Source organism: Streptopelia decaocto, assembly GCF_964273445.1.
Source record: "Streptopelia decaocto genome assembly, chromosome: 10".
In the NCBI taxonomy this organism is placed as follows: Eukaryota; Metazoa; Chordata; class Aves; order Columbiformes; family Columbidae; genus Streptopelia; species Streptopelia decaocto.
Genome location: NC_138665.1, coordinates 700,209 through 712,861, shown reverse-complemented (window position 1 = coordinate 712,861; position 12,653 = coordinate 700,209). Strand labels below are relative to the sequence as shown.

The 12,653-nt window shown below is 69.2% G+C and overlaps 1 protein-coding gene across 8 annotated transcripts; it reads left to right on the top strand.

Annotated features, from left to right (window-relative positions):
* Window positions 1-368: 368 nt before the first annotated feature.
* SHROOM4 (shroom family member 4) lies at window positions 369-12,653 on the top strand. Of its 8 annotated transcripts, none has more exons than XM_082062088.1 (10): window positions 369-531; window positions 3,882-4,033; window positions 5,206-5,337; window positions 5,908-7,849; window positions 8,064-8,125; window positions 8,545-9,144; window positions 9,404-9,826; window positions 9,908-10,094; window positions 10,650-10,922; window positions 10,993-12,653. In XM_082062088.1, the coding sequence occupies exons 1-10, from the start codon at window positions 406-408 to the stop codon at window positions 11,260-11,262; spliced, it is 4,167 nt and encodes a 1,388-aa protein (XP_081918214.1). In that variant the 5' UTR covers window positions 369-405; the 3' UTR covers window positions 11,263-12,653. The 8 variants fall into 8 exon arrangements, with proteins under 8 accessions (XP_081918214.1, XP_081918213.1, XP_081918210.1 ...); XM_082062087.1 differs by having other exon boundaries at window positions 9,401-9,826; XM_082062084.1 differs by having other exon boundaries at window positions 5,866-7,849; window positions 9,401-9,826.

The following is a 12,653-nucleotide window of genomic DNA, read 5'->3' as shown; positions in this document are numbered from 1 at the left end:
GAGCCATTGCATGTTGTGCTGTGCTGTGCTGAGCCGTGTTGTGCCTAGCTGAGCCAAACCGAGCCATGGCAAACTGCGCTGTGTTGTGCTATGCCATGCTGTGCTGGGCTGAGCCAAGCTGTGCCATGCCGAGCTGAGCCAAGCTATGCCATGCCGTGTTGAGCTGAGTCGTGCCATGCCTAGCCAGCCCAGCCGAGCTGTGCTGTGCCGTGCCGTGCCGAGCCGAGCCGAGCCGACCGCCGCCGTCCCCCCGCTCCTCATTGGCGGCGGCGAAGCAGCCCCGGTGCCGGACCGGCCCCGCCCCGCCGCTCGGCTCCCCGCCGCTCTGCCCGGGCGGGCGGGGGTGTCATTTCCTCCGCGGTGCGGGGCCGGGCCGGGCCGGGCCGGGATGGGGCGGTAGCGGCCATGGAGCGGGCCGAAGGCCGGCCCGGCGCCCCCCAGTACGTGCATGTGCAGCTGCAGGGGGGCGCGCCCTGGGGCTTCACGCTGCGCGGCGGGCTGGAGCACGGCGAGCCCCTCATCGTCTCCAAGGTAGGCGTCGCCGGACGCGGTCCCGCGGGGGCTCCGCGGCATCATCCCGCGAGGGGCCTCCAACGCACGGCGGGGCGCGGAAGGTGGGGGACGCGGGACGGGGGGGACGCGCGGTGCGCGACGGCGCTGGGGGCGCGGGGAGCCCCGGCCGTGGGGTCGCGGATCTCGGTGGGGCGGGCCCGTGGCAGGCGCTCGCACTCGCGTTCCCCCGCGATCCGCCACCCCGAGCCGCGGGGGAGAGTGGGAGCGGGGCTGTGGGGGCGGAGGGGCAGCCCAGGCCCGGCGGCAGGAAGAAATTCCTCTGGCACATCCGTTGGGCTGGCGGCGGGGGCGGCCCCCACGTCCCTGTCGGTCCCGTCCCGCGGGGCGCAACCGGGGGGGGCCGCCCCCACTTCGTCTGCCCACCCATGGTGCCGCGCCCACGGGTAACCCGGGGACCTGCGTCTGCGGGGACGCTGGGTGCCACTGGGGGTGACCAGAGTCTGCCGTGTCCCGGCACCCCCGAAACTCCTGGGCAGGGCCGTCCCCGAGCCAGGGGGCTGGTGCCTGTGGTGTCGAGCCAGGTCCCTTCGGCAGCCGGGAGCGGAGAGAGCGAGGGTCCGGACCCACGGCCGCGACGTCCCGCCACGCAGGGGTCACCGATTCCCGTGGCCCCGCCGGGGCATCGCCCTCCCGGGAATCCCGCTGGGAGCCGGGCAGCAGCCGGGGGTGCACCCGCACCCCGAGCCCCCGGAGCCCGGCCGAGCCTCTGTCACCGGACGGCTTGGCTGCCTGCCCGCTCAGTGCCACCGTCCTGTCGGGGCCAGGCTGCTGGCGGGTCGGGCTCTGTCGCGGCCCCGGGGCTGCCTCCCTGCCCCGAGCCGGGCTGGCTGCGCCCCGGGGCCCTCCACGCCCTGCGCCGGGACGCGGGCAGCGTGGTCTGGCTGGGGGAGCTGGAAAAGTGGCTCCGGTCCCTGCCCTGCGCCCGGGGTGGCACCGCCGGCGGGCGGGAGCCGGGGCCCTGCTGGGAGCCGGGGCGGCGGGGCGCTGCCGGGCCTCGGAGCGGTGGGTCCCGCTGGGTCCGCCGACTTTTGGAGGAGGGGATGGGGGGGCCAGAGGATGTTCCCCACCGCTGCTGATGGCGGGGGGGCGGTCCTTGCGGGCCAGGGCGGGCCGGCCTCCGCGCTCCCCCGGCCGGGCCGCCGCTGCCGCGTGTGCTGTGCAGACAAAGGGGGCTTGTTCCAGCGCTCTGTGCATTCAGGGGAGGGTCCCCCGGGGCGGCTCTGCCGAGGTGTGTGCGTGCCGGCCCGTGCGGGGAGGGCAGTCCCGCCTGCGGCGCGGGGGGCCCCGCGTCCTGCGCCGGAAAGGGGAAGGGGGTCCCGGTGCTCCGTGAGACAGTTTGATCTCTGAGCCACTCCGGGTGGGATCCCTTCCTGTGCAGAGTCCCACGGCAGGACTGGCCTGGGCTTCGGGCCCTCCGTGGGGCTGCTGCTCAGTGCCCTCTGGTGCTGGGCCCCTGGGCACATCAGGGGCAAGGAGGGAGGTCAGCGTGGGCGGGGTGGGCACAGGGCGGGCACTGCCGTGGCTGTGACTCCTGAGACAAGTCTCTCCTGGGGCTGACGGATATTCCAGTGATCCAGCTGGTGCCCACCATTAGGGCCCAGAGTGAACGTCAGGGAAATGACCAGCGCCGGCCCAGCCTGGCAGGACGACAAGCGGCAGGGTTTGGCTGACAGCACTGAGTTCACTGGTGGTGAAGGCAGAACAAGGGACTGTTTATGCCACATTTAGCTTTTTGTGAGTGATGCCAGGGCTGAGCCACGTCCGTCCCGGCACACGCAGTGGCCCAGAGAGCAGCGCAGCTCAGGGGAGGATGACCTGTTACCGCTGACTCAGCGCCGTGGACACGGGGCAGGATGGAGTGGGCATCTGGCCGGGCAGAGGACTGGGGTGAAGGCACTGCCTGCTCTGGCTGCCTGCTCTGCTGGAGCTGCCTGGGGTGGGCAGCAGCGTGGCAGGGGTTAAACCCAGGTGCTCCAGCGAGTGCATGGTGGGACTAGGAGCCCTTGCAGCCAGCTGGAGCCCCCTGCCAGGGCCCCCTGCCCGCACAGGCAGGCGCATCATGCTTTCCCCAGCCTGAACATGGCATTGCAATGCTCAGGTCCCTAAAAAATGGGAGGGCTGTGATGCTCTGGGCACGGCTGTGCCCGACAGAGCCATGGGGCAGTGCCGGGCGGGGCAGGAGTCCTGGCTGCCCCTACCTGGCTCCGCGGGTGTCACGTCACCCACAGGCAGGGGGATGCCCCCTGAGCCCTGCCCAGCACCAGGGCTGGGAAGAGGTGCCTGGGGGCACATGTGTGGTGGCCGGCCTGCTGGGGAGCTGTGGGTGCCCCCTGGCACTGGGGCCTGGCTGCCACCCAGGCTGGGCCGTGGAGTCATTGCTGCGGGTGCTGCGGGCAGAGCTCGTTTCTCTGCCGGGCTAGGAGCGGCAGGGCAGGGCAAGGAGCCTGTGGGCAGGTTGGGCACAGGAGCCCCAGCACGGTGCCAGGCCAGCTCTGCCCGGCACCCTGTGGGTGGCTGTAGCATCCAGCCAGGTCGGGGTCCACATCTGTGCCAGGTATGGCGGCAGAAGGCACCCTATGTCCTGCGCCATGTGTCTGCATGTCCTGTACTGCTGCCAGCATGCAACCCAGCAGCGAGGCTCATTTGCCAACACTGCAGTGTGAGGGGCACGGCATGGTGATCCCTGACCGTTAGGAGCGGCAGGATGGGCAGGAATGAGCACCAGCACCGGGCGCTCTGCCTGCACTGCACCTGCCTGCTGGGGCAGTGGGGGTGGGCTGGGGCCCCTCTGTGTCAGCAGCGCTGTGGCCCCATGCCTTCCAAGCTGTGGTGCTATGGGGCACCAGGCTCATTTCAGCTATAGGTGCCAGGGTGGGGTAGGTGTGTGCCAGGGCCAGGCACAGCTCCGCAGTTCCCCAGCTGTTGGGTCTCCTGGGCCTACACGATGTGATGACGTCCTTCGGGCATCGGAATAATCACGGGTGCCTGGGCAGGGCCAACGTGGGGCTGGGAGCAGCAGCCGGGGGCTGGCATCCGTGCCGGACAAAGGGCCCTTGTGCTGCCCATGCCTGCGGGGGAATCTGCTGGGATGGGACATTTTTCTTCTCCCCCTCCCTTATGCCCTTTCCTTGCTCAGAAATTCATGTGACTGGGGCAAGGAGGGAGCCTGGCGCCGCAGATCCCTCTACGGTTCCTGGGGCGCAGACACCCCTTTCTGAAGTGTCTTTCTGGCACCCAAAGGCAGTGGCACACCCCCCGGGGTGTTCTGGGGGGCTGCTGTCTCCCTGACACCCCGCTCTGTCACCCAGGTGGAGGACGGGGGCAAAGCTGCGCTGTCCCGCCGGCTGCAGCCGGGCGATGAGCTGGTGAACATCAGCGGGACACCGCTGTATGGGTCCCGCCAGGAGGCCCTGATCCTCATCAAGGGCTCCTACCGCACCCTGAAGATGATCGTCCGCAGGTTGGCAGCGCTGCGGGTAGGGGGGTGGTGGTGCCAAGGCTGGGGGGACATCGCCTGGTGGGAGCGCTGGTGGGAGCCTGGCGGTGCCCGTCTCCAGCCTGGAGCTGCCCGGTGCTCGGACAGGGCAGGGGTCAGCGCCGCCACGGCTGCCCAGCTCCCCGTGGTGGGTGGGGGTTCCCCAGCCCAGCGTGCTGCCAGCAGAGCCGGGGCAGTGTGGCGGGCTCAACACCTCCTTTTGCTGGGCGGTATCTTGTAGCGTGGCCGCTCCTCTCCCTTCCTGCCTGCCTGCCTGCTGCCTGCCTGGGAAAGGAAGGAGAGGCAGGGCCGGGTGCTGCAGTCATCCCCCTCCTCCCTGACCCCCATCCACTCCCTGGCTGCATCCTGACGCGGCTCCAGCTCCGGCAGCACCCAGGGGCTGGGGCAGCGTGGGCACTGCCCACGGGGCAGGGGGTGCCACAGGGTGCTGGGGCCGAGCATCATCCATGGTGAGTTTGGGGGCTCTGGGTGGGGAGGGGTCCCTGTGCTGACCTCACAGCTCATCCCTGCCACCCTCCCTGCTGACCTGGTGGATGCTGGGGCAGCACTGGGCACTTGGGGGGTACAGGAGGTGGTATCTGCCTACACGTCTGTGTGGTGGCACGGGACATCGCTGCCTGCATGCACCGGTAGGACTGGAGACCCCCATGACTGTCTGGCACAGGGGGTGGGACGGGGCCTGACACAAGACCCCTTCCGGAGGATGTGATGTGGCTGGTGCTTGCTGCAAATGCTGAGGGACAGAGAAACAAGGGGGAAAGGTCAGGCTTGTGGTGGGGACACAGATGTGGCCTCAGGGTCCCTTGACATGCTTGCCGAGCCGCTCCAGTCCTGGCAAAGACCCTTGGCCTGCTGGGTCGTTGCCTGTGGGCTGCACTAGGGCCACGTCCTTGGTGCCTTCTTGAACCGGCAGCAGGGACGCTGCAGGCAGGGCAGCCCCAGCAGCCACGGAGAGCTGTGAGATCCCCCTGCCCGGCACCGGGTGCTGGCAGGGCTGGACCCTCCTCGCTGCCGTCCCCCTCGGGCGGGCGCTGGCCTGAGGGGGACAGGAAGCCTCGTAGGAAGTGACTTCAGCCCCGGTTCCTCGGCCCGGCTTCCTCCCCATTCTTGTCCTCTCCCGCTGTTGCTCTTGGCAGGAGGAGCGTGCCCGTTCTCCGGCCCCATTCCTGGCACGTGGCCAAGCTTGCCGAAAGCCGCCCCGACGCCCCTGCCATGCACTGCCCTGCTGACGCCTTCAGCCTCTCCTGGCCCTCAGGGTGTGATGTCAGGTGAGACCCCCGACCCACCCTGGGGGCACCCACGGGACCGCACGAGAGGAGGGGGCGGACGAGGCGCCCGCTTGAGTTGGGGTGGAGGGGGCGCGGGGCGGGAGCTCACTTGGCTGTCCCACACCGCTCCTGGGCATCCCCACACGTCCTGTCCCGCGCTGCCCTTTCCCCTGCCTGTTTACTCGGCACTGCCGGCAGGAAGGGGCGGTGGCTCCGCCGAGCCGGCCAGGAGCTGAGTCCCAGCGTCCCCCCGCCAGAGCAGACACATCCCAAGTGGCCAGAGCGGTGCACACCCTGTGTCCTGTGCCTGCTCTCCCTGACCGTGCCGGGGCAGCCTTGGTGCTGCCCCCAAGCCTGGGGGTGAAGGGCAAGTTGGGGCTGTGCCAGCCTGTGCCCCTCTGTCCTGGGGGGGATGTGTGTGGGGGGAGGTGTTGGCTTCCCGTGATCTCGTGCCCATCGGAGGGGCTGGCGGGGAGCTGGGCGGGGGGCGGCGGGCACCCCTAACACCGGCGTGGGGCCGGGCAGCAGCGAGCTGTCCCTGCAGTGGAACCCGCTGTCCCGGCACTGCAGCACTGACCGGAGCAGCTCCATCGGGAGCATGGAGAGCCTGGACCAGCCTGGCCAGGCCTACTATGAAGGGGACCCCTCACCCGTTGACCAGGGCATGTACCACAGCAAGCGGGACTCAGCCTACAGCTCCTTCTCCGCCAGCTCCATCGCCTCTGACTGCGCTCTGTCCCTCCGCCCCGAGGAGGCCGCCTCTGCCGACTCCAGCCTCCAAGGCCTCTGCAAGCCCCCCGACGGGCGCTACCTGACCACGGGGGCCGAGCCACCTGCCAGCCAACACCCAGAGGCCTGGCGGGCGCCTGTGCCCCCCCAGCCCCCTGTCAGGAGGGACAGCCTGCGGGCAGCCCCAGCCAGCGGAGGGGACAGGCACCGGGCATCGGTGTCGGTGGACATGCTGCACGCCAAGGGCCGGTGGATCTCCGACACCTTCCTCTGCCAGCAGGACAGGGAGGCAGAGGCGGCGGGCAGGAGGACGCCGGTGCTGTACTCCATGAAGGACCGTCTCTCTGCCGACCAGTATTACATGCTGAGCTCCCACCCGGACCGGTGCTCGGCCGAGCCGCTCCTGGGGGAGAGCACAGAGCCTGGCAACCGGCTGTACCCGGATGGCAGCGTGCATCGAGTGCCAGATGCCATGGCGGCAGGTGACAACCCTTTGCTCTCCCCGCTCAAGGGCCACACAGTACACCGGCACAGTGCTCCTGAGCAGCTGCTGGCCTCCCAGCTCCGCTCCCTCAAGGTGGGCGCTGGCAGCGGCCGAGCCTCACCGGCCCCCAACGGGCACCACTGGACACTCTCTCCGCTTCACCCTGAGGGCAGCCGGCCAGGGGCTGCAGGGGCTGCCCAGGACCCCCCGCTCTGCCCAGAGCCGTGCTGCCGCCTGCCCCCCTACCACTGCTGCCCCGAGCTGCAGCAAGCCTGCGGGCAGGACGGGCCGGGGGCCAGCCCAGCACATGGCACCGAGGGGCCAGCAGAGGAGGAGAGCCGGGCGGGGGGCCGGCGGGCTGCAGGCCCTCCCCACCGCTCTGCTCAGATGCGCCGCCGCAGCGACCGCTTCGCCACCAGCCTGCGCAACGAGATCCAGCGACGCAAGGCCCAGCTGCAGAAGAGCCGGGGTCCCGGCGCCTCGCCGCCTGGTGAGGAGCCGGTGGAGGAGGAGCCCCCCGAGGGCAGTGTGCCCGCGGAGGGACCCCGCACCCCAGCCAAGTGCCTCAGCCCTGCGCTGAGCGATGACAGCAGGAACCCTGGCTGCTCGGGGGACCGGGGCATGCCCACCCCTGACCCGCTGCCAGTCCCCAAAGGGGTCCCGTCCCCCGACCGGGCGGTGCCGATGGTCCGGGGCCGCTGGCGCTGGTCCCCAGAGCGCAAGCTGCAGCCGCAGCGCTCGCCCAGCCCAGGCGAGCTGGAGGGCTACGGGCAGGGGCCGGCGGCCCCCAGCTCCCCAGCACGGGGCAGCGATGAGGCCGTCCTGCTGCCCTTTGCTGACCGCCGTCGGTTCTTCGAGGAGAGCAGCCGGCCGACACCCCCCCGGCACAGCAAGCCCCCGGCAGGGGATCCCAGTGCCTTCCAGCCCCCCGGCCCCGAGCGCCGGGACACCCGCCGTCTCTCTGTGGACCAGCCCTATGTCCCCCCCTCACCTGGCTGTCCCAGCTCTGCTGGCCACTACACCGAGTGCTGCCGGGAGCAGCCCCCCTGCTACAAGCCGCTGGGGAGGCCGGGGGAGCTGGAGTACCTGCGGGGTTTCTCCTACCCCTATGGGGTTCCCCTGCGCCCTGAGCCCTGCCGCTACTGCGGGGGGGACCTGTGCCCTCCACTGCTGCCCCACGGCCGTGCCTGCCGCTGCCACCCTCAGCCCTGGGCACGCTGCCCCGACTGCTGCTGCCCAGCCCCTCGTCCTGGGCGGGAGGAGAGCGACGCCTGGCCCCCCCGGAGACCTTTCGCCCCGGTAAGTGACCCCCTGGGACTGTGCTGTGGGGCAGCACTGGCACCATCCTGCACCCCTGGAGCGTGCCTCTGGGTTGGGGTGGGGGGTACTGTGCCCACAGGGAGCCCTGCAGACCCCATGCATGCCTACTGAGCCTGGAGAGGGATGGACTCTGGGGTGCTGGGGAGTGGGATGCTGACCCCATTTTCACACTCTGCCTCATTCCGCCATGCAGGAATTTCCTCTGGATGACTGGGAACCACCGGCGATAACCAGGAAAGCCAGCCAGTCCATCAGGTGAGCCCACGCCGGGTGCCAGGGTGCCAGGATGTGCATGCTGCTCGGTAGGGTCCTCTGCCAGGGAGGTGGGGACCACTGTGATTTTGGTTGGTGATGTATAAAGCACCACCCTTAATGCCCTTGCCACAGCCCTGCTGTGCATTGCGAAGCAAGAGCCCGTGTCCCATGGGGTGAGCAGGGCCTGGGAGACCAAGGGGGTGCTCACGGCAGGGAGGGGGTCGGTCCCTCCTCACCCATCCCCAGGGGGCTGGGGGCATCTCTGGGGAACTGTGCCCAGCACGGGGGCACCAGGAGAGCCGGGGCTTCCCCTGCCAGTGGTGCTGGGTGTCGCCAGCTGGGGAAACTGAGGCAGGGCTGGACATGAGCTGCCAGGGGGTGACTGTCTGGGGGGCATGGATGCCCCCTTCTCTCCCCAGCGAGCTTTCCCGCTATCAACCGGGCTTCCCAAGGCTCGGCCCATTCCGCCCCTGCTTTGAGAGCACCGAGCCAGAGTGGCCACCCTGCTACCGGGCCACGTCCACGCATGACCTCTCATGGGATGGCGACCGCCTGCCCCGCTCCCCCGAGAGCCCCCCGGACCTCCTGCACCGCCCGCTGCGGGGCAGAGCCTTCTCTGAGAGCCACCTCAACCTGGAGCCCGCCAGCCCCCGGGGCCGTGACCGCAGGGACGTTCTCCGTGCCAAGCTGGACCCCCCTGATGTCCCCAAAAAGAAGGGTCCCCCACCTCCTCGCCCACCTCCCCCCAACTGGGAGAAGTACAGGCAACGGCGGATGTCCCAGCGCCTGCCGGATGGTTCTGGGCACAGCTCTGCCTTCACCGCCGCCCCGGTGCCAACGCGCAGCATCGCCGAGGCCACGCGCGAGCGGTCACAGAGCCTCACCGGGGAGCAGGGGGGCTGGACCCGGGGACATGCCGCTCGCCCCCCTGCCCTGCCAGGCGCCTGGCCCAGACCTGAGCCTCCTGGATCGCTCCGCAGGACACCCGAGCCCGATGCTGGCAGCACTGAGATGTGCAGGCAAGTGCCGCCACGGCGTGGGGCTGGGAGCAGGGCTGTGGGCACAGCCTGGGCACTGGGGTGGCTTCTGGGGATACGTGGCCCTTTGAACCCTGTGTCAGAGCATCCTAATCCACCCCCTGGGCCAGGCCGGGGGGGTTTCTGGGTGTGGGGGCTGTCCTTGACCTCTTTCCATGGGGGTGGATGTGGCCCTGCGTGTCACCATCCCCCACAGGTGGGCAGGGGAGCTGATGTGGGTTCCCTGGGTGCGTGTCAGCAGGGCGACAGGGGCCGGGGAGGAGCGACCAAAGGCGAAGCACCCCTGGGAGATGGAAGATCAGCCCCAAAGGCTCGGCCAGAACCAGGAGCAGGGCTGGGCTGGGCCCCGCAGCGGGGGTGAGTGCTCCATGCTCCTGCATGGTAGCCCTGGCCCTGCCACCTCAGAGCTGCCCAAGCCCAGCCCTGGAGCATCGGAGGGGCCGAGCTGCCAGGGGGGCCGGCCCCAGCCCCGCCGCATGGACTCGCAGGAGCTGCTGTGGGACGTGGCAGGCAGGGACAGCTCCCTGGCCGGCATCCTGGCCCCCCCGGCTCCCCGCAGCACCGCCACCGAGGTGGTGGGCGAGCTGCTGGTGGCAGGGGAGCGGCAGCCCTGGCGGGAGCGTTTGCAGAAGGACTGGCACCTGGAGGCTCTGGCGCAGGACAGGTAGGGCTGGTGTGGCGACGGGCAGCATGCCAGGGACAGGCTGCACCCACTGCCCCTGACGCTGAGCCCCTGTCCCTGCAGGCAGGGCTTCGAGCCCATCTCGCCACCCCCTGGGAGCGCTGCCAGCTCCACCTCCTACCCGACGTATTACGGCACGGCAACGGGCAAAGCTGAGCCCCTCAGCAAGGTGAAGGAGCTGCCTGAGGTGGTGGAGCGGAGCTCAGAGGATGAGGAGGAGGAGGTGGACCACGAGCTAGTGGAGAAGAAGGTAAAGTGGGCACTGCTGGGTTGATGCCCTCGGGGTTCCCCACTGCCATTGCCAGGTGCTCGTGGGAACTGGGGACGTTCCCGGATGCTCATGGGGACCAGGGACATCACTGGGTGCTTGCAGAGACCAGGGACATTGCTGGCTGCTAACAGGGGATGGGACGTTGTCAGATGCCTGTGAGGCCATTGTTGGATGCTTGTGGGGGCTTGGGAGTGTCCCTGTATGCTCTTGGGGACCAGGGGCATCACTGGATGCTTATGGGCATTGCCAGATGCTCACAGGGACCAGGGGCATCTCTGGTTGCTGGCGAGGACTGGGGGCATCACTGGGTGCTCCTGGGAACTGGGGCATTGCCATTTGCTCACGGGGTTTGAGACATTGCCAGATGCTCACAGGGACGGGGGGCATTGCCAGTAGCTGGTGGACACCAGGGGCATCACCAGGTGCTTGCGGTCTGTGGGGCCCAATGCAGGGCGTCCCACCTGCGCCCATGTCCCGGTCCCCTGGTCCCAGCAGAGAGTGGCCCCAGTCGCCCTGTCCCCTTCTCTCCAACAGCTGCAGCTGATCGAGAGCCTGAGCCGCAAGCTGGCGGTGCTGCGGGAGGCGCAGCGGGGGCTGCAGGAGGACATCAGCGCCAACGGGGCGCTGGGCGAGGACGTGGCCACCCGCCTGCAAGCCCTCTGCACCCCGGGGGAGTTCGACAAGTACCGCCTCTTTGTGGGCGACCTGGACAAGGTGGTCAACCTCCTGCTTTCGCTCTCGGGGCGCCTGGCCCGGGTGGAGACCGCGCTGGGCAGCCTGGGGCCGCACGCCCCCGCCGAGGACAAGGTGGGCAGAGGGGCGCTCGCGGGGTGTTGGGGCGCGGGACCCCCACTGACACAGACCGGCTTGCCCACAGGTGGCCCTGCGGGAGAAGCAGCAGCTGCTGGTGGCGCAGCTGGAGGACGCCAAGGAGCTGAAGGAGCACGTGGGGCGGCGGGAGGAGGCGGTGGGCGCCATGGTGGCGCGGTACCTGCCCGCCGAGCACCTCCAGGACTACCAGCACTTCATCAAGATGAAGTCGGCCCTCATCACTGAGCAGCGGGAGCTGGAGGAGAAGATCAAGCTGGGCCAGGAGCAGCTCCGGTGCCTGCGTGAGAGCCTTGGCCAGACCCCCAAGGGCTGCTAGCCCCCCACCCAATCTCCCCAGGGACCCTGGCCGTGGCCCCAGCTTGCTTCCAAAGTGGATCTGGCCCATCAGGGGCTCTCCCTGTGTCTGTCCGTCTGTCCAGCCCCTGCCTTTTATTTATTTTTCCAGTGTACCAAGCAGGGGAGGGGGTGTCAGTGCAGGCCCTAGTGGGGGGTTTGTGCTGCAGAGGTGCCATGGGCTCAGTGGCTACCCAGCACCTTGCAGCCCAGCAGGACCGGATGGACGCATCCTGCCACCCCCTGAGGTCTTTGTGTGCCTACAGGGGTCCCTCCACCTTGTCCTGGACACCACTGCCTGTCCCACAGCATCCCCCTGGCTGCCTCGGGGCGTCCCCACGCAGCGCCTGGAAGGGTTAAACCATCCTCGCCCTCTGTCCTGTCTCTTTGTCCGGCTCTGTCCATCTGTCCGGTGGGAGCTGGAGGAATTTCGGCTCCGGCATCCTCTTCCTCTCCATTGTGTCCAAAACAATGGCCCTGGCCAGCAGGTCCTTAACCCACTCCCCGCCAGATGGAGGCACCATGGGGGCTGAGGTGGGTGCTGGTGGGTGCTGTGCACCTGTCTCCCAGCGGACACAGTGATGGGTGCTCCTGGGATGGTGCCCTGCCAGGGAAGGGGGTGCTGGGAGCAGTAGACCAGGGGCTGCGGGTACCCCCTGCCACCAGCTCTGTGGGCACAGGGACCACCCGGTGTCATCCAGCCTGTGCCTCCAGCCTCCGCCCTGGCACCAGGAGAAATTAATAGAGGAAAAACCATGCTAAGGACAAAACGGGTTACCTGTCCCCCTCCTCTGTGCTGCAGCAGCCTCAGATAGCACTTAGACCTCTACTCTGTGTCATCCCCTCGCCCCACCGCTGTCTGTCCTCACGGGACAGGAAAGTGCCTTGATGCTGATTTTGCACAGGGGTTTCATGCAACAAGCAGCAGCTTGGGGCGGGGGAGGAAGCCTTTCGGGGAGGCAGGGCAGGCTGAGCCCTTTTCGGGGTGGCCCCGGCCAGGCAGCACAGCCCCAGGGTGCAGGCAGCACCCACGCCTGCCCGCTTGGCACCGCACAGCCCTGCTGCGGGGCTGCTCCCCGCGGGGGCCTCCCAGCCCATTGAACACTACACCCCACACCTACCTACCCCTGCCCTGGGACAGTGCCCGGCAGCAGCGGGGTCCCCCGCATCCCTCCCATCTCAGCCACCCCTCTGCCTGCCTGAGGACACTACGAGGACCAAAGACTGCACCCACTGGGTGCTGGGGGATGTGCTGCTGTGGGGAGGGCCGGCAGCCCTCAGCTCAGCACCGCACCAGCAGCGTGTGCCGGTGCCCGTGCCTCGCCGCGTGCCGTTGTGCCTCTCTCACACTAAAGGAGCAGCAGCAGCTGCACA

Coding starts and splice junctions, on each gene's coding strand:
- SHROOM4 (XM_082062083.1), top strand. CDS start 406: ATGGAGCGGGCCGAAGGCCGGCCCGGCGCCCCCCAGTACGTGCATGTG. Junction 7,850..8,063: donor CCCGGAGACCTTTCGCCCCG/GTAAGTGACCCC, acceptor TCCGCCATGCAG/GAATTTCCTCTGGATGACTG. Junction 10,923..10,992: donor ACGCCCCCGCCGAGGACAAG/GTGGGCAGAGGG, acceptor GCTTGCCCACAG/GTGGCCCTGCGGGAGAAGCA.